At 42.2% G+C, this 24,452-nt stretch overlaps 1 protein-coding gene across 3 annotated transcripts; it reads left to right on the top strand.

Moving 5' to 3' along the window:
• Nucleotides 1-1,261: 1,261 nt before the first annotated feature.
• On the top strand, nucleotides 1,262-23,299 carry LOC308623049 (retinitis pigmentosa 9 protein-like). 3 transcript variants are annotated; one of them, XM_081244913.1, is made up of 6 exons: nucleotides 1,262-1,487; nucleotides 3,908-3,938; nucleotides 5,081-5,210; nucleotides 11,956-12,047; nucleotides 15,738-15,790; nucleotides 16,798-23,299. In XM_081244913.1, exons 1-6 carry the CDS (start codon nucleotides 1,336-1,338, stop codon nucleotides 16,994-16,996), a joined length of 657 nt encoding a protein of 218 aa, XP_081101039.1. In that variant the 5' UTR covers nucleotides 1,262-1,335; the 3' UTR covers nucleotides 16,997-23,299. The 3 variants fall into 3 exon arrangements, with proteins under 3 accessions (XP_081101039.1, XP_081101038.1, XP_081101040.1); XM_081244912.1 differs by having other exon boundaries at nucleotides 15,738-15,799; XM_081244914.1 differs by lacking the exon at nucleotides 16,798-23,299 and adding an exon at nucleotides 16,075-16,469 and having other exon boundaries at nucleotides 15,738-15,799.
• Nucleotides 23,300-24,452: the final 1,153 nt, after the last annotated feature.

Here is a 24,452-nt window from a genome sequence, read left to right as displayed (position 1 = left end):
CCCCTCCCCCCTCTCTTAGTCTATATGGCTTAGATAAAGCTGATCCACCCCTCGGATTTAGGGTGGACATGTAACATAGGCATGAGCAGTCAGTGTTCTGCAACTCCTTGACTACAGTGATTGTTTCCATGACAAGTACATGACTCTTGCTAAGCCAATGAGTATAATACATGGAATTCTTATTGGAACTGAGAAAGAGAAAGTTTCTTCCAGCTGGGGCTGCTAATTTGTTGGCCATCTTTGGATTCCAGTGGCCATCTTTGCCCCCACAATGGGAGAAACTATAAAGAATGAAGCAATACAAAGGAACGTGAAGCTTTGAAATTGCTGACTATAACATTTCAGCACCTAGATCCAGCCATTCCTGAAGTTCCATCCCATGACATTTCACATATGTAAGCCCATAAATTACTTAATTTTTTTCCTTAGAGCAGTTTGATTTGGATTTTGGTCCATTGTTGTTTTCAAAAGAATTTTGACTAATACTTGCTAAAATGGAATTATCAATCCCTGGGTTTTCTTCCTGAGAGAGCAAATCACTATGTTAGACAAACTGACTGTGAATTGACTTCTTTCAACTGCAAGTGAGAAAAATCCAACACAATTGCTTTCTGCATATAAGTATATACTAAAGTTTTCAGATTATTTGCTTGCATGCCATAAAGTCACTGGTTGTGGTTAGATAATGTTTGTTGTCTTTTCTTTTCTCTTTTTTCCTTCTTCCATCTTCTTTTCTTTTACTTTAAGCACATAACTTGGCCGGCAACAAAGCCTCCCCAGGCGGACAGGAGCAATTCTTGGTTGACGTGAGCCCCTTAAGATTTAGCCTTGGCTTGCATCAAGGAGTCGTCTGACCAGGGGTGGGGTGGGGTTAGGCAGTGGGGTCTGACCTGACATCCCTTTTTTTTTTATTGTCTCAGGGCCTCTTCACGTGATCTCTCCCCATTTGTTAGCTTGGGCTTCCTCTTAGCATGGTGGCTTCTATGCAACTGAACAGCTTAACATCCCTGAAGGCTTCAGGGGGGGAATACAAGAGAACCAAGAAAGCTCTGGCTCCCTCCGCAGCATCCTCAGCGCCGGGGCTCCTGGCTGCCGCCAGGGGGCGCGCTCCAGCCTGCGGCACCCGCTGACTCCGCAGCACGGTTCGGGCGCTCAGAGCGCGGACTTGCGGAGGCAGTCGGGCCGGCCTGTCGGGAGGCGGGGCACTGGCGGCCTCAGCCGGGACATTGGGCCCGGCCCGGCGGGCCGCGGAACGGCGGCGAGAGGGGGCGCTGCGGAGCCGGGCGGGCGCGGCGCGGAGGAAGTGCGGTCTTCGCGGCTCGGCGCGGGGTCGCAATGTCGTCCCGGCTCGGGCGCGACGACTCGGGGACCGGGGGCGCGCGGCGGCCGCGGGAGCCTCCGGAGCAGGAGCTGCAGCGACGCCGGGAGCAGAGGCGGCGGCGGCACGACGCGCAGCAGCTGCAGCAGCTCAAGCACCTGGAGTCCTTGTGAGTCCGTCACGCCCGCCCCCGACTAATGCGAGGAATGGGGTCGGGGCCCGGGGTCGCGCGGCGGGGCCCGCCCGGGTTGGAGACCTGCGAGTGGGCAGGTGGGCTCGTCGGACCCCAGCGAGCCGGGTGCGGGTTTTGATCCCGGGCTGCGGGACGCTGGACTCTCAGCCACTGGAGGAAGAGCGGGGAGGCTCCATCCCCAGGGTCGTCCCGGACGCGCGAGGCGGCGGTGGGCGGGCGCTTCCCCGCCGGAAACGACGGTTTTATTCCTCGTGCGGCGACGTCGGTGTCGGTCAGGATTTGAATACAGGAGAAGTGCGGCTGCGCCCTTGGGTCCTTTGCCGTTTCTCAGTTCAAGGGGCTCCCTCTGAACTGGGTAAAATCCCCATTCTTTTCATCTAGTGCTGTTAACTAGGGAGGAAAAACCCCAGTCCCGTAGCATGAGTGCGCGGTGAGGAAGGGAAGAATAAACGTGGGGTGAGGGCCTGGTCCCTGACTCTTCGGGAGGAGCTGTCAGGTAGAAGAGAGCGTGGACTTCTCTCTCGTCCCCAGGATTTTTTTTACCAGGGTTAAGGGTGGAAGCTTCAAAGAGGCCAGTTCCAGCTCAACAAGAAGAATTAGGACCAGAGTCATAGATTCTTGCTGGTCAGCGTGGCCTGACCTAGGTGGCACTGTACTCCCCCAGCTACCCGGGGTTGGAGGGAGTCCAGATAACGCCTGAGAGAAGGGTTGGTTGTAAAGGAGATTTAAACATCAGGTGGAAGTTTGGATTAATGACCCTTGCGGTTCTTTTCTGTGTTTCTGTCGTTCTGTAATCAGCTTTAGAAGTCTGACTTTTCTAATTTTGGTGTTCACTGAGTTATCTGAATTATTTCTGTTTCAGGCACTTCTCATTACCTACCTTCTCATTATTGCTGAGACAGTCGTGTAAGGAAAGGCCCTCATTAACCTTCTGGGAGCTTTGATACAAAATGCATGCTTCCTTGGAGCCTGGCCTGCTCTTTTCAGTGTGTCTCTTGAGCTGAATTTCACCTCAGTGGGCTGTGGTTTGGATACAGGTGCCGCATTGCTGGCATCCACAGTCCTGGTGCATTCAAGGCACTCTGGGCTCAGGCAGGGCTTAACCCCGCCAGCCCTCTGTATCTTTAACTGTAGGATGCCAGGTGGTGGTTAATACTATATGTTTATTTTGTAGCTCACAGAGCTTTTTCACAGACAAGAGAAAGATGATAACGTTTTGTAGATGAGAAAATGGAGGCTCAGTGGTTAAGCCACTGACCTGGTTAGCAAACAAAATTAGAGCAGAATTCAGGAGTGTGATTCTCAGACCAGTGGGATTTTTCCAGTTTCACAGATTTGAAACTGCCTAGGCTATGGACATATTTGCTTTTTCTAGTTCAGGGTTTTATTTGATTTTAATTAAGTTTAATTCATACCAGAGTAACACTTGTATATAGCTTAAAACTCAAATAGTACTAAAAATGCTACAAAAAATAGCTGTGGGCTGCCCAACTCCTCATTTACCCCCCAGAGTAACCTAGTAACCTGCACAACCCTCCACCCCCTTCCCTCCTAAGAAGGCCAAGCCTTCCATGTGCAGACTCTTTTAGTTTTTACTTCTTGGATTTAACTGCACATTTCTAAGTTATATGCTTATAACTTTTTGTTGACTCAACAATTTTAGACATCTGTTAACTTCTTGTCATAGTAGATAAAGATTTAGTTCTCTTACTTGCCTTTCTTGTTTCCGTCCTTCCAATATAGCACCATCATAATAACTTTTCTAATCAATGTCAGTGTTAACATTGTTATAACTTTTTTTTTTTTTTTTGGCTGCGTTGGGTCTTTGTTGCTGTGCGCAGGCTTTCTCTAGTTGCGGTGAGCGGGGGCTACTCTTCGTTGTGGTGCGCTGGCTTCTTGTTGCGGTGGCTTCTCTTGTTGCGGAGCACAGGCTCTAGGCACATGGGCTCAGTAGTTGTGGCACACGGGCTTAGTTGCTCCGCAGCATGTGGAATCTTCCCGGACCAGCACTCGAACCTGTTTCTCATGCCTTGGCAGGCGGATTCTTAACCCCTGCACCACCAGGGAGGCCCTCAAGGCTCTTCTTACCTCACATTTTCCCTGCAGTCTCTTGCTTCCCCTTCTTCCAAAAATAAAATCGCTGTGCCAAGACACCAAGTTATGATTTCAGTGAATTTAAGTTCTACATCGAACAGGATGTGGTATAGCATCAGTTTATTTATATAGGACTTCTGACTGCTGCACATATTTTATTAACTGTTTTAGTTATAATGTAGTTTTAAGTTTTTTCTTTAAAAAAAAGCCTTTTCATTTTGGTCTGCAGTTGCCTTTTGCTGATTGAGATGTGTTACATTCCTGTGAACATGGTTCATGACTGGTGTCTTCTTCCTTTCTAGTTATGAAAAACCTCCTCCTGGACTTATCAAGGTCAGTGTGAAGTTTGTACTTTCGGTTTTTCTCTGAGACAGATTTGACTCAGTGCTCAGACTCAGTCACTTGTTATGAAAAACAGCTGCATAAGGTTTGAACCTCCTTTTATGATAGTTCTGTGTCTTCCCTGCAGATGGCAGTCGGTTCATGCACTTTGGGCTTTGTCACAGCCTGTGCCTTTGCAGAAATTTAATCAGCCTTGTGTCTGTCACCTAAGAAACCACTGCAGGCCCCCCAAGTGTTCCTCAGCGCTCACTCCCATTCTTTCTGTCTCACTTGTGACTGCATCTCCTCAAAGCTCTCCTGCCCCATGTTCCTTCTCTGACGCCCCCGGTGCTGATTTCTTGAATGTCATCAGCTCAGAGAACACTGGACTCTGAGGAGACGTGAAGCTCATCCAGTCCAGCCCTACCTGTTGCAGGAGTCCCTCCTCCAGCACCCTGGCCACAGTGTCAGTGTCTTTCTGCAGGAGCGAGACTTAGAGGACTTAAGGCCAAAGTAACCTTTTCTGTTTGGTAACTTTCAACTTAAAAAAAAGATTTTTAGAAAACATTCTTCCATTATAAATTTAATATTTGTGGAAACTTGAAAAAATCATAAGGTAAAAAAACAGCACCTTAATTATATAGTGCAGTTATTTGGTAACGAAAATACATCTTACAAATGCGGCATGTGTGAGATTATAAAACATGACAGTGGCCTTCAAGGTCTAATAACCTATTTTACTCTAACACATTGTTCTTATTATTCCAGGAAACCTCACTTGTTTAACTCTATATTCTGCCTCATCCCACAAAGCTTTTAAGTTAGCAGAAAACCTTTTGTGATCTTAGAATCTAATTTTTGTGATCTAGAATCAGAATTTGGAGCTCACAGATCAATCCTATGTAAACACTATAACTCTTCTCTAAGAACAGCTACTTTGTTTTCATGGTATAGCTAGCTCTTCTAGTATAGTTACTTCCGTTTTTTCTGTCAGTTATGATTTGTCCTTCTTTGTAGCTCTTCAGAGGGTAAGTTATGATGACATTGGGATCTCCAGCCCGTGAGAAAACCAGGCAGTGCTGTGTTCTCAAACAGGTGGGAGAGAGTTCCGGTGCTTTTTTGCCGCACAGCTTACACACTGTTTCCTTTTTCAGGAGGATGAGACTAAGCCAGAAGACTGTATACCAGATGTCCCAGGCAATGAACATGCCAGGGAATTTCTGGCCCACGCACCAACCAAAGGACTTTGGATGCCACTGGGGAAAGAAGTCAAAGTCATGCAGTGTGAGTGTGGAAGGGTTTCAAGTAACACCCTCAATACATGCAAGTTATAGACCACTGTTTACAAACAAGGTCACTTCTTTTAATTCCTTCTCCCCACAGCCCTGCTAAAGTCAGGGCATGATCTCTGTGCTATAGGTGAGGAAGCCGCCTTGCATATGTTATTAAGTGTTCTGGGGTAAGAGGCAGAGCAGTGCTTTGACTCCAGGGCTTCTGGCTGTAAGGGCAGTGGACTTCCACAGGGCTGTAGCTGCCTGCGGAGTATACGCTACAGTAATATTCCTGTAACAGGAAGGATATTCCATGTAGAAATGCCATGGGGGACAAGGGATGCATTAGAGGGTGGTCCCTTGGGTCTTGCCTCAGTCAGTCATCCTCATCAGAGGTGTTGAGGTTTTATCCAGGTAACCTGAGAGGAGCTCTGGGCCACAGAGGGTGGGTCTGGAACAGGTAGAGCTCTGTGTGCACACCCTCCACCGCACCAGAGCAGCAGCACCTTCATCCAGCGTAAGACGGCATTTGAAGAAGGAATACGGCTGCCTTTAGAGACATTTGTTTGTACAAAGATTCTTCACACACATAATTAAAATAGCAGTTTGCAGTCTCTTTGCCTCCATTCACACATCATCCTTTTTCCAATACCTAGGTTACAACAGTTAGCCTTATTCAGGGTGGCAGGGAATACATGAGGGCATGCTTTTTAGAAGTCAGGGATTTTGGGGTCCATCTTTGAGACTGGCAACCACAGTTATTGCTCATCATTGGGAGATAAAAAGTTGATTAGGAGCTCTAAGTGTGTGAGTGGGGCTTGCTGAGTTTCTCTGGAGGGTGATCTTTCTAGTCCGGTCAGTTGGGAACTTGTGAGGTCAGTACCTGTAGGTTTTTCTTCTTGGGGTGAGTTATATTTTCCTAGAGAAGAAGGCTCCTCCATGGAGGGTGAAGGCCAAGCTGCTAGTGTTGTGGGATCTGACTGGAGCAAGAAGGCTGGGAAATCTTGCCATTTACTTTTTATTTGTTCATGTAATCTTCTGTATTTACTGTGGCACCTTGCCTTCACATGTATCTGATGTCATTTTGCCAGAGATGTATGCTTTACCTTTTTCAGACAATAAACTTCCTTTCACCAGGGCTAGTAAGAGTTGCCCTTGGACTTTTCATCAATCCTCCTTATTTCAGCTCCTCCTTTACCTTTACTTTCAGAGGTATCTGGTGCTCAGAGCTCAATTCCTAAGCTCTTTGGAGGTGCTACAAATAGAAATTGAGCTGATTCTCCGTTCTCCCCTCTGGTGGCTTAGAATTCAATTTTCTGGTGTCTGCTCTTCATTTAGCATTTAGTATTTTTTTAAAATATTTATTTATTTATTTGGCTGTGCCGGCTCTTAGTTGCAGCACCCAGGATCTTCGTTGCCACATGCAGGATCTTCATTGCCTCATGAAGCCTCCAGCTTCTTTTCTTTAAGCATAATATTTCTGAGGTTCATCTATGGCATAGCACATACCAGTAATGCCAGTAGTTCATTATTATTTCCTCCTTCTGCTTGCCTTCGGTTTGGGTCGCTCTTTGTTTTCTGGATTTTTTAATTGAACCTGAGATTATTGATTTGAGAGCTTCATTTTCTAATATAGGCATTTAAAGCTCTACATTTCCCTCTAAGCACTGCTTTATCTGCATCTCATATGTTATGTTTAATTTTCATTCAAATCAAAATACTTGCTAATTTTCCTTGAAATTTCTTCTTTGACCCATGGATTGTTTAGAAATGTGTTGTTTAATTTCTACATATTTGTAGATTCCCAAAGTTTCCTACTATCATTGCTTTCTAATTTGTCTTCTTTGTGGTTGGAAAACATACTTTGTATGTTTTGAATCCTTATTTTATTTTTAAGTATTTATTTACTTATTTGGTTGTGCTGTGTTAGTTGTGGCAGGTGGGCTCCTTAGTTGTGGCTCACCAGCTCCTTTAGTTGTGGCACATGGGCTCCTTAGTTGTGGCTTGCAGGCTCCTTAGTTGTGGCATGCATGTGGGATCTAGTTCCCTGACCAGGGATCGAACCCGGGCCCCCTGAATTGGGAGCGCAGAGTCTTAACCACTGCGCCACCAGGGAAGTTCCGGTTTGAATCCTTTTAAATTTATTAATTCTTGTTTTATAGCCTAGCCTATGCTCTATTCTGGATAATGTTCCATGTGGGATTCAAAAGAATGTGTATTCTGCTCTTTTGGGGTGGTCAGGTGTTCTATAGATATCTGTGAGATCTAGTTGGTTTATAGTATTGTTGAAGTCTTCTATTTCATTGTTGATATTCTCTCTAGTTGTTTTATCCATTGTGGAATTTTGAAGTCTCTAATTATTATTGTTGCATTGTCTAGTTTTCCCTTCAGTTCTGTCCATTTTTGTTGCATCTATTTGGAACTTTGTTGTTAGGTGCATATATGTTTACAAGTGTTATATCCTCTTGATGGATTGACACTTATATCATTATAAAATGTCAATATTTGTCTCTTGTAACAATTCTTGCCTTTGAGTCTGTTTTCTCTAATATTAGTATAGCCACTCCAGCTCTCTTTCAGTTAGATTTTTAAACTGAACTTTAGATTATTTATTTGAGATCTTTATTCTTTTCTAATGTTGGTATTTAAAGCCATAAATTTCCTATAAACGCTGCTTTATTTGTATCTCTTTCCATCCTCTTACTTTCAATTTAATTTTGTCTTTGAATCTAAAGTTTGTCTGTTGTACTTGGAAAACATTTTTTTATCCATTCTGCCAATACCTGCCTTTTGATTTTCATTCAGATTAATGCTAATGTAATTTCAATAGAATACAGAAACTTTGTTCCTATACAGCTCCATTCTCTCCCCCTCCTTTGTGGTAATATTGTCATACAAATTACATTTTTATATATTATAAGCTCATCATCACTGTTTTATAATTATTTCTCTATTAGTTGTTTTAAAATGAGATAGAATAAAAGAATTACAAAAAATGTATTTATACTGTCTTTTATAATTATGTTTGTGTTACCTTTACTGGTACTGTGTATTTCATGTGGATTTGAGTAACTGCCTAGTATCCTTTCATCATTTCAGCTTTGTTATTTTTAATAGGGCAAGTCCATTGGCAATAAATTTTCAGATTTTGTTTATCTGAACTTTAAGTTCCCTTTTATTTCTGAAGGATAATTTTGCTGGCTGCAGTATTCTTGCTTAATAGTCTTTCTTTCAGCACTTTGAATATGTTATTCTACCGCCTTCTGGTCTCCATGGTTTGTGATAGGAAGTCATCTGATAATCTCATTGAGGATTGCTTATATGTGATGAGTTGTTTTTCTTTCATTGCTTTTAAAATTTTCTTGTTATCTTTGGCTTTTTAACAGTTTACCTATGATGGATCTCTTTGAACTCATTCTACTTGGAGTTCATTGAGCTTCATGGATTTGTAGATTAATGTTTTTCATCAAATTGGGGAAGTTTTTGGCCATTATTTTTTCAAACATTCTACACTCTCTAGCACTCCTTTCTTTCTGAGATTCTCTTTATGCATATGCTGTGAATTTTGATGGTATCCCACAGGTCTCTGAGACTCTGGCCAGTTTTCTTCATTCTTTTTTCTTTCTGTTCCTCAGACTGGATAATCTCAGTTGTTACCTATCTTCAGGTTTGCTTATTCTTTGTTCTGCCATCTTAAATCTGCCGTTAAGACCTTCCAGTTAATTTTTCAGTTTGATTATTGTGCTTTTCAACTCCAGACTTTCTTTTTTATTAATTTTTATAATTTGTATCCCTTTATTAATAATCTCCATCTGTTATGACATCACTTTCATACTTTTCTTTAATTCTTTAGACATAACTTCCTTTAGTTCTTTGAACTTATATATAATAGCTGATTTAAAGTCTTTGTCTAGTAAGTCCAGTATCTGGACTTGCTGTTGCTTTGTGTGTTTTGCAATTTTTTGGTGAAAACTGCCCATTTTAGATAATATAAGGTGGTCTGAAAATCAGATTCTCCCTTCTACCCAGGTTTTGTTATTGTTCCTTTTTGTATTTTTAGTGACTTTCCTGAACTAATTCTGTAAGTCTGTATTCCCTGTAGTGTATGGCCACTGAAGTCTCCTCTGTTAGCTTAGGGGTCAGCTAATAATACGACAGAGATTTTCTTAAATGCATTGATCTAAGAAGCCTTCTGCCCTTTGCCAAGAGGTTATATGTGTGTGTTAAGACAAACCTGAAATGCTCATGTGGTTTGGTTTACATGTCTGCCTTAGCCTTTAGTGCCTGCTTGCACAGAGCCTTAACAGTGAGTCAGAAGTGAAAAAAAAGGCCTTCTCAGGCCTTTACTATGCATGCACACAGCCTTACACATGTGTATAGTCTTCTAGATTCCCGGAATTATGTCAGAATTTTTTTTTTTTTTTACGGTACGCAGGCCTCTCACTGTCGTGGCCTCTCCCGCTGCGGAGCACAGGCTCCGGATGCCCAGGCTCAGTGGCCATGGCTCACGGGCCCAGCCGCTCCACGGCATGTGGGATCTTCCCGGACCGGGGCAGGAACCCGCGTCCCCTGCATCGGCAGGCGGACTCTCAACCACTGCGCCACCAGGGAAGCCCTATGTCAGAATTTTTGAGAGCCCTCTATGGACATCTCATTCCCCAGATCTTCCTTTTAAACTTTTGGCTGGGCTCTTGTTTACCCAGTGATATCACAGCCATAATAATCTGTGATGTTAAACAATTGCAAGTGACTATTTTTGACAAATATCCTGGGGTAGGGCTTTTTCTGTAGAGCAAACTACATGACTGGTCAGATAGCAACAGTACCCTGCCAGCGTGGCTCTGTGCTCTGAAGTCAGGGCTTTTTGAGGTGCTCAAAATCCAGTCTTCCCTCTTCAGTGGGTGTGACACTGCTGCTTTTCACAGCTGTCATGGTTGCAGGGCTGCTTGTTTTTAAGACTGTTGTGGAAGTAGGGGTTGGGAGTGAGCCCAGTTAAAATGACAGAAATCCTGCTGTTCTTACCAAGACTCAGTAGGGTTTCTTTAATTAATACTCTTTAGATTGTGGCAAGCCTTTGGTTAATTTTGAAGGTTTCAGATAACTTGATTTGGAAAAATTTGCAACTATTTCCAATGCTTCTATGGAGGAACAGATTTATGGAGGTTGTTACTTGGCCCTTCTTGAGATACTTACTGGATTATTCCTTTTGAAAAGAATTCTCTTGTCATTTTCATTGAATCTCAGGAAGGAAATGAAAGGAGACGAATGTGTTTAGTCTGTCATCTTTACCCAGAAGTCTATGGCTTTTTTTTAAAGTTTGAAAACCACTGCTCTGTTTGATGAGGTGATTAGTTGCATTTCACTTAGTATTTTATAGTTATTTGCATTGACTTGGAAAATAAAAGTTTGGGTTGGGACCAGATCCAGTTTTACCAAGAAGTAAATGAAGCTTAAGTTTCAGGGCCCTTCACTTGTGTCTTTCAAAGACCTGCAGGGACCATAGTGATGTGTTGATTATGGTCATATGAATTTGTAAAATTTGCCAAGGCAAGATTTTTGTTTTTCCTAAAGAGCCCCCTCCATCCCCACCCCCACCAAATAATTTAAGCTCAGGCACCACAAAACTTGGACTCATTCCAAACAAGAGATAGATAGATAGATAGATAGATAGATAGATAGATATATACACACACACATACATATGCATACTTTCATTGATTTTAGTGATTGTAGTATTATCTAGAACAGTGGTTCTCAAACTTTAATATGTCTACACATCACCAATAAGTCTTTTGAACTCCAAGTATATGTCAGTGTTTCTGGGATAGGCCTAATACTGTGCATTTCTACCAGTCTCCCATGTGTTGTTGATTTTGCTTGTGCATGGACCACATTTTGAATAGTAAGGATCACCTTTCCTTTAAAGGTAAGAGGGTTTTGAACACAAAGAAAGACATTGGTTTGAAGGAGTGTTATCCTCCTTTCCTGAACTTTAAATGTTAGGAGAGATAAAGACAGGGACAGCTCAGAGGCAGTCAACAGAGAACCCCCAAACTTCATTGTTTTTCAATGGTTTCCTGAGATCCATCTCTCAAAATTATGTTCCCATACAACCATTTTGTTTTTCACTTTCAGTACAGTATTCAATAAATTACTTGAGAAATTCAACACTTTATTACAAAATAGGCTTTGTGTTAGATGATTTTGCCCAACTGTAGGCTAATGTAGGTGTCCTGAGTGCATTTAAGGTAGGCTAGGCTAAGCTATGATGTTCAGTAGTTTAGGTGTATTAAGTGCATTTTCAACTTATAGTATTTTCAACTTATGATGGGTTTATTGGGATGTAACCCCATCATAACTCAAGGAAGATCTATAGTTTCCCTTTGTTTTTTAGGATCTTACATGGTTCATTCACTGATTGCATTTGCTTTTTTTTTTTTTTGCGGTACGCGGGCCTCTCACTGCCGTGGCCTCTCCTGCCGCGGAGCACAGGCCCCGGATGCGCAGGCCCAGCGGCCATGGCCCACGGGCCCAGCCGCTCCACGGCACGCGGGATCCTCCCGGACTGGGGCACGAACCCACGCCCCCTGCATCAGCAGGCGGACTCCCAACCACTGCGCCACCAGGGAAGCCCTGCATTTGCTTTTAGAATTGGAGTTTAATGAAGAAAAACTTTAATATGATCTACTGATCCTTTGTCTTCATTAAAGGAAACTGTGTTATCTTACAGAAATATTTCCTCTTTTCTTTGTTTTCAGGTTGGCGCTGTAAACGATATGGTCACCGAACAGGCGACAAAGAATGCCCTTTTTTTATCACAGGCAACCAAAAGTTAGAACAGTTCAAAGTAGTAAGTAGAACCCCACCATATCAATTTACATTTATCAGAGATAGTGAATATCAGTTGATTAGGTACTAACAGTGAACTGCAAATTCACACAAAATACATTCCCAGAAGCCATTTGGCCAAAGTATCTGGTGTTAACTACATTTGTGTTAAATTACAGGCATACCTCAGAGATGTTGCAGGTTTGGTTCTAGCAATATCTAGAACCTCAATAAGGCAAATATCACAATATAGTAAATGACATGAATTTTTAAATTTCCCAACACATATAAAAGTCATGTTTACTCTATACTGTATTCTGTTAAATATGCAATAGCATTCTGTCTAAAAAAACAAAGTACATAACTTAATTTAAAATACTTTCTTGCTAAAAAATGCTAACCATCATCTGAGCCTTCAGAGAGTTGTAGTACTAACATCAAAGATCACTGATCACAGATTGCCCTAACAAATGTAATTATAATGAAAAGTTTGAAATATTGTGAGAATTACCAAAATGTGACACAGTGACATGGTGTGAGCAAATACTGTTGGAAAAATGATGCTGATATACTTGCTCAACACAGAGTTGCCACAAACCTTCAATTTGTAAAACACGTAGTATCTGCCAAATGCAATAAAGTGAAGTGCAGTAAAATGAGGCATGCCTGTACATTTGTGTGACAGATTAGTTCTTAACAAAAAACTTCTTATTAAGGTGTCATTTGCTTATACCTTGGGAATAGTGATTCTTTTTCTGAAGCAGACATTGTTATTTATTCAATCACTTTTTTTTAACTTATTGTATAAAAAAATCATGTTTCATAACTAAAATGAGGGTTTTAGTTTTCCAGGCTTTACCTGAAGATTATATGTCTTTAAACTATAAGCTAGAAGTGTATATATAAATTATATTTGCTCTTTACATGACAGTAAAATTATTATTTCCTCACCTTATTTTAACAGAGTCACTTCCCAGGGGTGTAAATTCTCCATTCAGTAACTGCTTCTGTCAAGTGAAATATGTAGCTGTCTGGATGTACTGAGGTTATCAACATATATCAAACTGGAGTCAACAGACATTCTCCAGGTGTTTTTTTGTTTTTTAATTTTATTTTTTGGCTGCGTTGGGTCTTCATTGCTGTGCACAGGCTTTCTCTGGTTGCGGTGAGCAGGGGGCTACTCTTCGTTGTGGTGTGCAGGCTTCTTATTGCAGTGGCTTCTCTTTGTTGCAGAGCACAGGCTCTAGGCATACAGGCTTCAGTAGTTGCAGCATGCAGCCTCAGTAGTTGTAGCTCGTGGGCTCTCGAGTGCAGGCTCAGTAATTGTGTGTGGGCTTAGTTGCTCGGTGGCATGTGGGATCTTCCCAGACCGGGGATTGAACCCTTGTCTCTTGACGTTGGCAGGTGGATTCTTAACCACTGCGCCACCAGGGAAGCCCCATTCTCCAGTTTTTAAGACATTTTAAGATGTTGTGTTTTCATTTTAATAATCTGAAATAACTTATTTTGGATCAATCGTTCTACTTTTAGGTGGAATGACAATTTCTACAGATACTATAGAACATAGTTCAGTGATAAATCTCAAAAACTTTAAACATACTCATTTTGACTCAGAAATCCCACTTTAATTTACCTTAAGGATGTAAGAGAACATTAATATATACACAACTGTTTATGTATGTATAAGGATAGCTTTCATTACTATTTATATGGTTAGAAAAATGGGAGCTAAAGAAAAATAGGAAACACCTTAATAGTCCAATATATCAACATAAATTACTGTAACAGAAATTAGCCATTAGGAATTGTGTTTTAGAAGAATGTGTAATATCATGGGAAAATGTTTATGAAAACACAGGTGAAAAGTAATAGAGTTTTATATATAAATGGTATGATTATAATTTTTCATAAATTATGAATAACAATCTAAAAAGAGAGACCAGGGACTTCCCTGGTGGTCCAGTGGTAAAGAATCCGCCTTCCAATGCAGGGGATGCGGGTTTGATCCCTGGTTGGGAAGCTAAGATCCCACATGCCGCAGGGCAACTAAGCCTGCGCACTGCAACTACTGAGCCCACGCGCCTCAACTAGAGAGAGAAAAACCTGCACACCACCACTAGAGAGAAGCCCGTGCACCACAACGAGATATCCTTCATGCCGCAACTGAAAATCCCACATGCCTCAATGAAGATCTCATGTGCCGCAACTAAGAGCCAATGCAGGACTTCCCTGGTGGCGCAGTGGTTAAGAATCCACCTGCCAATGCAGGGGACACGGGTTCAATCCCTGGTCCAGGAAGATCCCACATGCCACGGAGCAGCTAAGCCTGTGCGCCACAACTGCTGAGCCTGTGCTCTAGAGCCTGCGAGCCACAACTACTGAAGCCCGAGTGCCTAGAACCCATGCAGCGCAGTGAAGAGTAGCCCCCGCTTGCCGCAACTAGAGGAAGCAGCAACGAAGACCCGATGCAGCCAAAAATAAATTAAAAAAAAAAAAGACCCAATGCGGCCAATAAATAAAAAGAGAGACCAGGGAATTCCCTGGTGGTCCAGTGGTTAGGACTTGGCGCTTTCATTTCCATGAGTGTGGTCAGGGAACTGAGATTCCACAAGCTGCGTGGTGCAGCCAAAAAAAAAAAGAAAAGAAAGAGAGAGACCGAATGTTAATATTACTGTTATCCCTGGGTAGTGAAGTAGTAGATTTTTTTTAAAAAACTTAATTTTCTGATAATACCTAAAATTTCTGTAATAAACATTTATTCTCTTTTAAAATGAGATAATTCACATACCATAACATTTCCCTTACATGTTCTTACTTTTAAGTAATTCAAATCATTTAAAATTATCTATACCTCCAGTATACTTCCAGACTTTGGGATACTTATATATTTTTGCATACCTATAAATGTTTCATTGTTATATATAATTTTATAATTGTTTTTCTTAATACTATTTCTTGGTCGTGTATCCACATAGAACAAAGAGAATTGCCTCAATATTTCTTCCTTGAATAGTTTTTCATGATTCTGCCATGGTTTAATTCTTTATAAAGGATATTTAAATTATATACTGTATTTTTCTCTCTCTTTTTTTATTAGTTTCTGCTTTATAACAAAGTGAATCAGTCATACATATACATCTGTTCCCATATCCCTGCCCTCTTGCGTCTCCCTCCCTCCCACTATTTTTCTCTTTTTAAAAAATATTTATTTATTTATTTTGGCTGCTCTGGGTCTTAGTTGCAGCATACGGGACCTTCATTGCGGCATGCGGGATCTTTAGTTGCGGCATGCAGACTCTTAGTTGGGGCATGCACGTGGGATCTAGTTCCCCGACCAGGGATTGAACCTGGGCCCCCTGAATTGGGAGTGTGGAGTCTTACCCACCAGACCACCAGAGAAGTCCCTCTTTTTTTGACCACTCTGCGTGGCTTGCGGGATCCTAGTTCCCTGATCAGGGATTGAACCCAGGCCCTCCACAATGAAAGCCTGGAGGCCTAACCACTGGGAAATTCCCTTCTGTATTTTTCTAATTGGAAAATTATTTTCACAGCTTCAGGGAGTTTGCAGTTCTGGTGACCTTTAGGAAGGATTAGAATGTTTGAACAACCAAACTGGAAAAGAATAACTGGCTTTTAGTAACAGGGATTTAATGTTTAATTAACTAACAACTCATGAAGCCTAACCCAACCTTAACCTTTTCTCACCCTTAAGGCACATGAAGATCCCATGTATGACATCATACGAGAGAATAAAAGACATGAAAAGTATGTAAGGTGAGGTTGTCCTGATGATAACAATATCCTCTTAAAGTCCGAAATTATATAAAGTTGGAAACAACCATTCCAGTATTAGAGAAATGGTTTAATAAATATGGTATTTTAATTGTGAAATGTTAGGAGAGCAGGAGTAATCCCTCAAGAGGCCAGTATGTGGGGAATGAGCAGGCCAGCCTGTTGTACTTGGGTTAACTTAAAGCAGTGGGCTTTGGGACTTCCCTGGTGGCACAGTGGTTAAGATGCAGGGGACATGGGTTCGATCCCTGGTCCAGGAAGATCCCACATGCAGCAGAGCAACTAAGTCTGTGCACCACAACTACTGAAGCCCACGTGCCTAGATCCCGTGCTCCGCAACAAGAGAAGCCACCGCAGTGAGAAGCCCGTGCACCGCAACGAAGAGTAGTCCCCTCTCTCTGCAACTAGAGAAAGCCTGCATGTAGCAACAAAGACCCCGTGCAGCCAAAAATTAATTAATTAATTAATTTAAAAAAGAACCGTTATTAAAATTTATTTTAAAAAAGCAGTGGGCTTTGCCCAGCCCACTCATGTCACTGATAGTTGATGTTGGCAACCCACATTGTGGTATCTAGTTCTGCTATATGATTGATTCTCTTTCATATGTTTACTTTATCTTGTCCAACGTCTTTAAGGATCTGAGCTATTGTTAAAAATTGTTCTTAGACGTGAATAAAGATAGGGTGAAAAAACGAGGTTTTTTTCTTTTTTTTTCAAATTGGTGATATTGAATTATAATTGTTGAGGAGGTAGATTGCCTAGTATGAACTTGAGAATACAAAATGGCTTGTACACTGGTTACAGTCATGTAAAATAGGTGTGGATGTAGGCAAGAATAGGGAAAACATGCAAAAATAAAAATAAGTACTGTCTTTAATGAGGCAGTGATTTGTGACATCACTACTGCTCTTCTATTTTTATCTAAAAATTTTTTTTAAGTTATGTTGAATATGTTTCTTTGGTTAATCTTATGTGTTTAGGATACAACAGTTAAAACAGTTACTGGAGGATTCAACATCAGATGAAGATGGGAGCAGCTCCAGTTCCTCAGAATGTAAAGAGAAACACAAGAAAAAGAAGAAGAAAGAGAAGCATAAGAAAAAGAAGAAAGAAAAGAAAAAGAAGAAAAAACGAAAGCATAAGTCTTCCAAGACAAATGAGAGTTCAGACTCAGAATGACAAGAGCTTGACTTGTTCAACATTCTCTTCTCAAAAATCAAACACTGTGGCCAAAGATCAGAGGAATGTGAAATCAGAGAGGAATAGGAGAGGGTGACACCAAGAGAGGAGGAGATTTAGTGTCACAGGTGTGAATTCTCACCTACCTTCCAGTAAAGATATGACCCCGAGGAGAGTGACTGTATCTTGCCAGGTGCTAGCTCTGGAGAGAGGCTGATTTCAGGCTGGAAAGCTTTTCTCATTGTTCTCCTCCCTGCTGATCACTGTGGGTCCTGATTCCTTAGAAATGCCTCTGGCAGGGTGGCCAGACTAAGGGAATCTCTGAGGAAGCTCTTCCAGGTGCTGCCACAGCTTCCACCCTCCATGGTGGGGCTACTTAATGCCCTTAGATTTCAGGCTTGACTTTCCTCTGTCGCTGAGGATAAAAGCTCATTACTTTATTTATTTTAAAAAATCATTTATTTTTGAATCATAGTAATATATGGTCCAAATTTAAAAGGTATATAAGGGGAATTCCTTGGCTGTCCAGTGGTTAGGACTCGGCCCTTTCACTTCCGTGGCCCGGGTTCAATCCCTGGTCAGGGAACTGAGATCCTACAAGCCGCGAGGTATGGTCAAAAAATATATATAAAAGGTATATAAGATTTAATCATGAAAAACTTTTCTCTTCTCTTCCCCAGTTACTGAGTTCCCTTTCCCAATGGCTATCCATTTTACCAGTTTCTTGTGAAGTCATACAGAAATGTTTTGTGTATCACAAGGAAATGTTTTTTCTCTTTTTTTAACACAAATACTAGCATACCACACACATTTGTCTGCATTGTTTTTTTCTTTTTTTTTTTGCGGTACGCGGGCCTCTCACTGTTGTGGCCTCTCCCGTTGCGGAGCACAGGCTCCGGACGCGCAGGCTTAGCGGCCATGGCTCACAAGCCTAGCCGCTCCGCGGCATGTGGGATCTTCCTGGACCGGGGCACGAACCCGCGTCCCCTGCATCGGCAGGCGGACTCTCAACCACTGCGCCACCAGGGAAGCCCTGTTTTTTTCATTTTTTAAATCAACAGTGTAAAATATGTTGGTCTTTGCTGCACACAGAAGTCTTGAGTTCATAAATCCCTGTTATGCTTGGTTGAGTTTTTTAGGGGGAAAGGCTATCCCATAATAACAATGAACAATCATGTCTTTATCTTCCTTAGCACTTACTGCCATTGTCCCATGATTATTATTATCCCCAGAATAACTGATTCAGAAAACTTATAAGGATATAGGAATTACTGTACTGGTCAGCTACCCACATCCCAAAATATATCCTCATCCTGTTGGCTAAGCACAGCCTACACGAGAACTTCTGGCTTTGACTGCTGCAGCTGAGGCAGCTCAGCAGGTTGGGATGGTGCCTGCAGCTAGGAGAGGGCGTCTGTTCTTGCTGAGCCAAAGTGGAGCCAGACTTTGCTCATGAGCAAGTGTCCTTCCCTCTCCACTAGAGTCTCTTGCTGTTTTCATCACTCAGGGTCCCAGGACCTCACTGTTCCCACTTCCTGCCTTTTTTTCCTAGGGCTTGGATTCCCCCCTCTTTAAAGAATAACGGATATGGGCCAGGCTGACTCCTTCCCAATTCTCCTCAGTAACTGCTCCTAGTCTTGGCCTTGGAAAGTTTATCTCAATAACACAATTGGCTGGAATGGCCCAGGACTTGCTCTTCCTGAAAACCGTAAGTCCAGTTAATTCAAGCAGTGCCTTACACTTACCCTTGGCATTTCTAGCTCAGCATGTAGCAGAAAATTCTCCTTCCAGGAATTTTCTTTCTCCTGCTAGAGTCCCATTCATGATAAACATATTCTATTATAATATGGAAGAATAATATCAATGATTCTTGAGCTTATGGTGCATCAAAATGACCTGGAGTGCTTGTTAAAACAGATTCCCATGCCGTACTCCTAGTTTCAGAATTTCTGATTTATTGTACTAATTCTGGAATGGACTGTGGAATTTGCATTTCTAACAAGTTCCCAAATGATGCTGATGCTGTCAGTTTGGGGACCAGATTTGAAGAGCCGCTGATCTAAATGTTTAACCTCTTACTAAAGCCTTTCTCCACTTTCTGCTTTAACGGGAATCTCTCCATCCACTGTAGCCCCTGCAAGTTAATTCCCATCCCTTCTCCCTCCAGGTTTCTCTGTCTTCTATTTCCGGCCTACATTCTGTGGTCCATCAGTTAAGCCTGTTATCTCCCTTGACCTGTGGTTTTTCTGCCCAGCTTACCCAAAAGAACCTCAAACCAAACTCCTCCTCCTCTGTTCTGATTCCCAGACTGCTGAGCCCATAAAGCTGTCAAATTCCTTCATCCTGAAACCTCTTTCCTCAAACTCAGTACTCTCTACTATTAAGGAAGTCAAAAGAAGCCACCAGACCTCCCTTTACCAAGGTATCTTATCAGCCTGCCATCATGGTTGTGGTAGGCAAAATTGTAAAACAGCCGCCCCAAGGCTTCCTACCCAAACCTATAGAACTGTTACTTCAAGGGATTTTACTCCCATGATTAGATTATGTTAAAAGATAGTTTGGCCTTTTAAGGGTGACTGTTTGGGTGATCTGAACCAAATCACATGAGATTTTTCTAATTTATTTGTTTTATTTTTATTTATTTTTGGCTGTGTTGGGTCTTTGTTGCTGTGTGTGGGCTTTCTCTAGTTGTGGCAAGCGGGGGCTACTCTTAGTTGCGGTGCCCTGGCTTCTCTTGTGGAGCACAGGCTCTAGGCGTGCGGGCTTCAGTAGTTGTGGCATGTGGGCTCAGTTGTGGCTTGCAGGCTCTAGAGCTCAGGCTCAGTAGTTGTGGCACACGGGCTTAGTTGCTCCGCGGCACTTGGGATCTTCCTGGACAAGGACTCAAACCTGTGTCCCCTGCATTGGCAGGCAGATTCTTAACCACTGCGCCACCAGGGATGCCCTCACATGAAAATTTTAAAACCAGAGTTTTTTTTTTCTGGCAGGTAGCAAAGTATGGCAGTGGTTCCCACAGAGGTTTCTGCTCTAGTAAGTTTTGACTCTGTATCTGCCCATCTCTCCAATTTTTGGGTCAACGGTTTGCCCTGTGACCTCAATTCTCTGATAGATTTAAGAAGACTTGATGATTAGTTTGTTTGGCTTTTTACTTGTTAGGACAGAGTGAAGACTTCTCATCTCTTTACATGCCAGACCAGAGATCGGAAGTCGATGGATATTGCTTTAAGCCACTACGTTTGTGGTAATTAGTTCCTGCCCACATCTGGAAAATTCGTGAGGGCAGAGACCATCTTGTTTCATGTTGTAGCCTCACCTTCTAACACAATGTGTCATGGTGGTGTTCAATAGGAATTTATTAAAAGTATAGTTACATTTTCCATTTGGAGCATGATTTGGAAGTTGTAGTGGATGCTGTATTGTGCCACTTGTATTTGCCTCCTAACCCCTATGCCTGACTTCAGGACTGAAGTATTTATTCTCCCAACTGCTGGTTAACAGCTGACTTCAGTTAACAGTTGCAAATGACCTCCACTTTCCAGGGATTGGTTGTTCTTTCTAGAAGAGAGCTAACCTATCCAAGGCCATGCCTCATTTTCAGGGGCATCCTGCATCACAGTGACTGGTCTATGCAGGGGTGTAAGATGTAGCCTCTTGCCCCAACTGGGACAATTCTGCAGGGTCATTACAGCTCATGAGCTCTCAGTGGGATTGGCCAAGGCCTTTGTTGTGCCTGCATCACACCCAAACTCCTGCTTAATCATGCTTTGTCCCCTCAGAGATGTTATTCCCTAAAGCACTCCCCATTAAACTTCTTGCACCCAGATCTCCATCTCAGAGTCTCGTCCTAAGGAACTCAACCTGCCACAGAGGTAAGATGGCAGGGAAGAAGAAGGGTAGGTGTGGTCAGGAATTATCATTCATTTTAGACTCCATTTTCCAAATTTATACTTGGCTTTTCATCTCCCCTCTAGGATAAAGGCGAGACTTTGGGAAGGATTACGGAACAGGAAGATGTTCATTGGTACTCTCCTCTGTCTTTGTGCTTCCTCTTCCATATACTGGCATTATCAGTTTCCCCACCTTCTAGGGTCCAACCCACAAGGCCCAATTTGTTAATCTAATTAACACTAAGCCATTCATTCACAAATACCTGAATATATATGATGTCCCAGGACCTATACTCTTCCATGGGGATACTGCATTGGCTACACTAATCCATGGCCCTAAGGAAAGAATACATGGTCTCCTTTGATGAGGGTAAGAATGTCACAAGTCTCATCTTTCATGTCATGAAATGGGCTATGAAAGTTAAGACACAGGTGCTACTAGAACACATAGGGGTGTCACATAATCCAGCCTTGGGTGGGGATAGGAGTGAGAGGTGTTTTCCTGGAGTATCTAAACAAAATCTTTAAGTAGGGGTTAGATAAAGTCATAGGTCTCATAAGACCAGCCTTGGAAACACTATCATCTTTTGCTTCTCATCTGAAAAAATGTAGCGCTTAATCACTTTTTACCATCTCCTTAATCCATTTTGAGGGATACTTGGTTAATACAGGGAGTTAAAGGACATTTTTCTATAGGACATTTTCATCACAGGGTTACTTAGAAGCAGCACTGAGTGGACACATTGATATGTATCAAAATACTGTCCATACTATCACCCAGAAAGCCTTTCTTGGAGGCACCCCCATCCTGTCACATACACTCTGTTCTTTCAAATAACCGTGGGAGAGCCTCCAATCACATAAAAATCTTTTTAGCACATAGTCACAGACCTAACCTGCACCATTTATTGGGAGATTGGTTCTACAAATTGACCACCTAGGTCCTAGGTTCTTAGTATAAAGATCTTTTATTTCCTAAAGCTTCCTTTATTCCTAAGGAGTCTACACTAGTTGAACGCATAAAACATATGATTCTACAGGCCACTACTGGAAATATCCATCAGTGGAGCTACTATGTTCCTGGCCTCCATTTATAAACAATGAGTTGGCATCCTTTCTGTCGTCAAGATGGTTCCTCTTTGTGGGGAATGCTTAATCTTTTTATTTTGTCCTTACATCCACCATCCTTTTCTCCTTATCTAAAGGTCATTGGAGATGACAAGACAGAACTATTCATGACAGCTAGTGCTGTCATGAGTGATGTGGCCATTATGAGAGGAGAAGAAAATGCTGAAGAATCACACACTTTTGCAATTCAGTTTATTTGCTGTTTTACAACTTATATTTCCAAAGGCTTTACAATGTCACATTTTCTTGTTTTTTGATACAATGCTTTAATAGTTCAGTCAAGAGAGATATCATATGATGCAATATTTAGCTCTTCCTTGACACTGGAACTCAGCAATTTATTTCCTATGAAATAATAATAGAATTCATTTCCTTAAATTGGTGTGTAACAGACTCAAGATGTTATACAGAGAATCATTACCAATATCTTTAGTTTCCATTTTTAGGATAAAGCCAAAGGTCTTGACATTTTGCCTGAGCTTAGTTATCAGTCTTCCCTTTATGACCACTGCAGGGCAGAAATGGCCTTTAAGGGGCCATCAAGCCACTGCTCCAGGACCAGGGGTTGAGGTGAGGTAGGGTTACCCAATGCCAAGACTCTGTGTAGGGAAGCCTGTCAAGCTACTGCCCCTTAAGGGAGATGCTAAGCTTCCAGTACCCAGCTCTAAGCTGGGACACTAAGAGTGAAACTGCCAGGATCACTTACAAAATCCCATTTTAACCCACTACATACTACCATTAACAGATCAGGAGTTAAGTGTGAAAGCCAGCTTAAAAATAACATTCCACAGAATTGAAAGGCTTTGGCTCTAATCTTGTCAGCTAGGGCCTTCTTTAGAAGGTATGTCTGTTACCTGGGTAGAACTCTGCCATTTGTCATTGCCCATAAGCAGTGTTAGCTTTGAAGGGCAGACCAGGCACCAAGTAGGAAACCCCAACTAAATAAAGTCCAAAAAGCAAATCATAAGACAAACTGGACACAGGACAGATACCAACCTCTAGAGCTGCTGGGTATTTCCTAAACTTTATAGCATCTGCCTTGAATCTCTGTTACTTTGTAGGGCAACTTGGTTTTTGATCTCTCACAGTTACCTGAGGGAAGAAGTGATTCATACATTAAATAATCCAAATTGCTTAAAAACCAAAAGGAAAAAATAAATCAGAAACACATCTTTCAAGAAATTGACCTGTTTTTATGATACTATTCTATATCATTCTGTGGTTCTTGGCAGCAAAAAATATCATTAGCAAAAATAATAACAGACAATTTATAGAAGAGAGACTTCAGCCTGGAAATTAAAATCTTGACTGTGTAACCTGGAGTAAACTGAAGTTCCCATTATCTTCTTCACAGGACGACTCAGTCAGACTTTTTTTTTTCCAGCTGCACCATGCGGCTTGCAGGATCTTAGTTCCCCGATCAGGGATCAAACCCTGGCCCTCGGCAGTGAAAGCAAGGAGTCCTAACCACTGGACCACCAGGGAATTCCCCAGACTTACTTTCAGACATGGCCAAAGAAGAAAGTGCTAAAAACTACTAAACTACAGTATTAAGAAGGGGGAGAGGGAGTAAATTTATAACCAATGTTATTACCCAAAACAGAAAAAGATTCATACACGCTCTGATGGGAAATGACATGGGAATTCAGAAGCAGATAAGACTTTGAGAAGGCTAAAGGTAAAGTTGCCGGTGTTTTAGTTTATTCATTTTACAATGTTAGACATCGTGATCTAGGGCTCACACACATCTGGAATGGTCCCATTCATTATGGAGCTTACACAGTGCTTCTTTCTTATGCATGAGGGGTCTCTAAGCACAGTGGTCCAGAACAGTCTCTCACCGTCTTTTTTTTTTTTTTTTTTTTGCGGTACGTGGGCCTCTCACTGCTGTGGCCTCTCCCGCTGCGGAGCACAAGCCCCGGACACGCAGGCTCAGCGGCCATGGCTCACGGGCCCAGCCGCTCCGCGGCATGTGGGATCCTCCCGGACCGGGGCACGAACCTGTGCCCCCTGCATCGGCAGGCGGATTCTCAACCACTGCGCCACCAGGGAAGCCCTCTTGCCGTCTTTTATAAGCAAGGACTAAACATACCAAAGCCAAAAAACTCTGCTCATATTTTAAAGTCACCCTATTTTAAAAACCCCTTCCAAATTACTAAGCATGAATCGAAGTCATGACAACAGCCAAAAGTTAAGATGTGACAATACCCCAACTTTTCAATGGAAGTGGTAGGCATAAATGACCAAGTCTAAAGGTTTTGGGACTAAGATTGGGACTTATTTAAACTTCCCTGGGGCCCTTATACATCCCATTCTTCACTTAACCTGCTTTGCTTCATTCTTTGCACCCCACCCCAGAGGTAATCATCTCCCAAAGCTCTCCGTTGGGCCCTCCCTCCCTCCCCACTCCTGTCAGCTGTGCCCCCGCCAGTCATAGGATG

Source organism: Mesoplodon bidens (assembly GCF_964165515.1).
Source record: "Mesoplodon bidens genome assembly, chromosome: 9".
Taxonomy (NCBI): domain Eukaryota; kingdom Metazoa; phylum Chordata; class Mammalia; order Artiodactyla; family Ziphiidae; genus Mesoplodon; species Mesoplodon bidens.
The sequence above is the reverse complement of the archived record's forward strand: the minus strand, read 5'-3'. Positions and strand labels throughout refer to the sequence as shown.

Excerpts from the sequence above, each read along its gene's own strand:
- LOC308623049 (XM_081244912.1), top strand. The coding sequence starts at position 1,336 with ATGTCGTCCCGGCTCGGGCGCGACGACTCGGGGACCGGGGGCGCGCGG. Across the intron at positions 1,488-3,907 it reads CTCAAGCACCTGGAGTCCTT|TTATGAAAAACCTCCTCCTG; the intron begins GTGAGTCCGTCA and ends CTTCCTTTCTAG. Across the intron at positions 5,211-11,955 it reads AGAAGTCAAAGTCATGCAGT|GTTGGCGCTGTAAACGATAT; the intron begins GTGAGTGTGGAA and ends CTTTGTTTTCAG.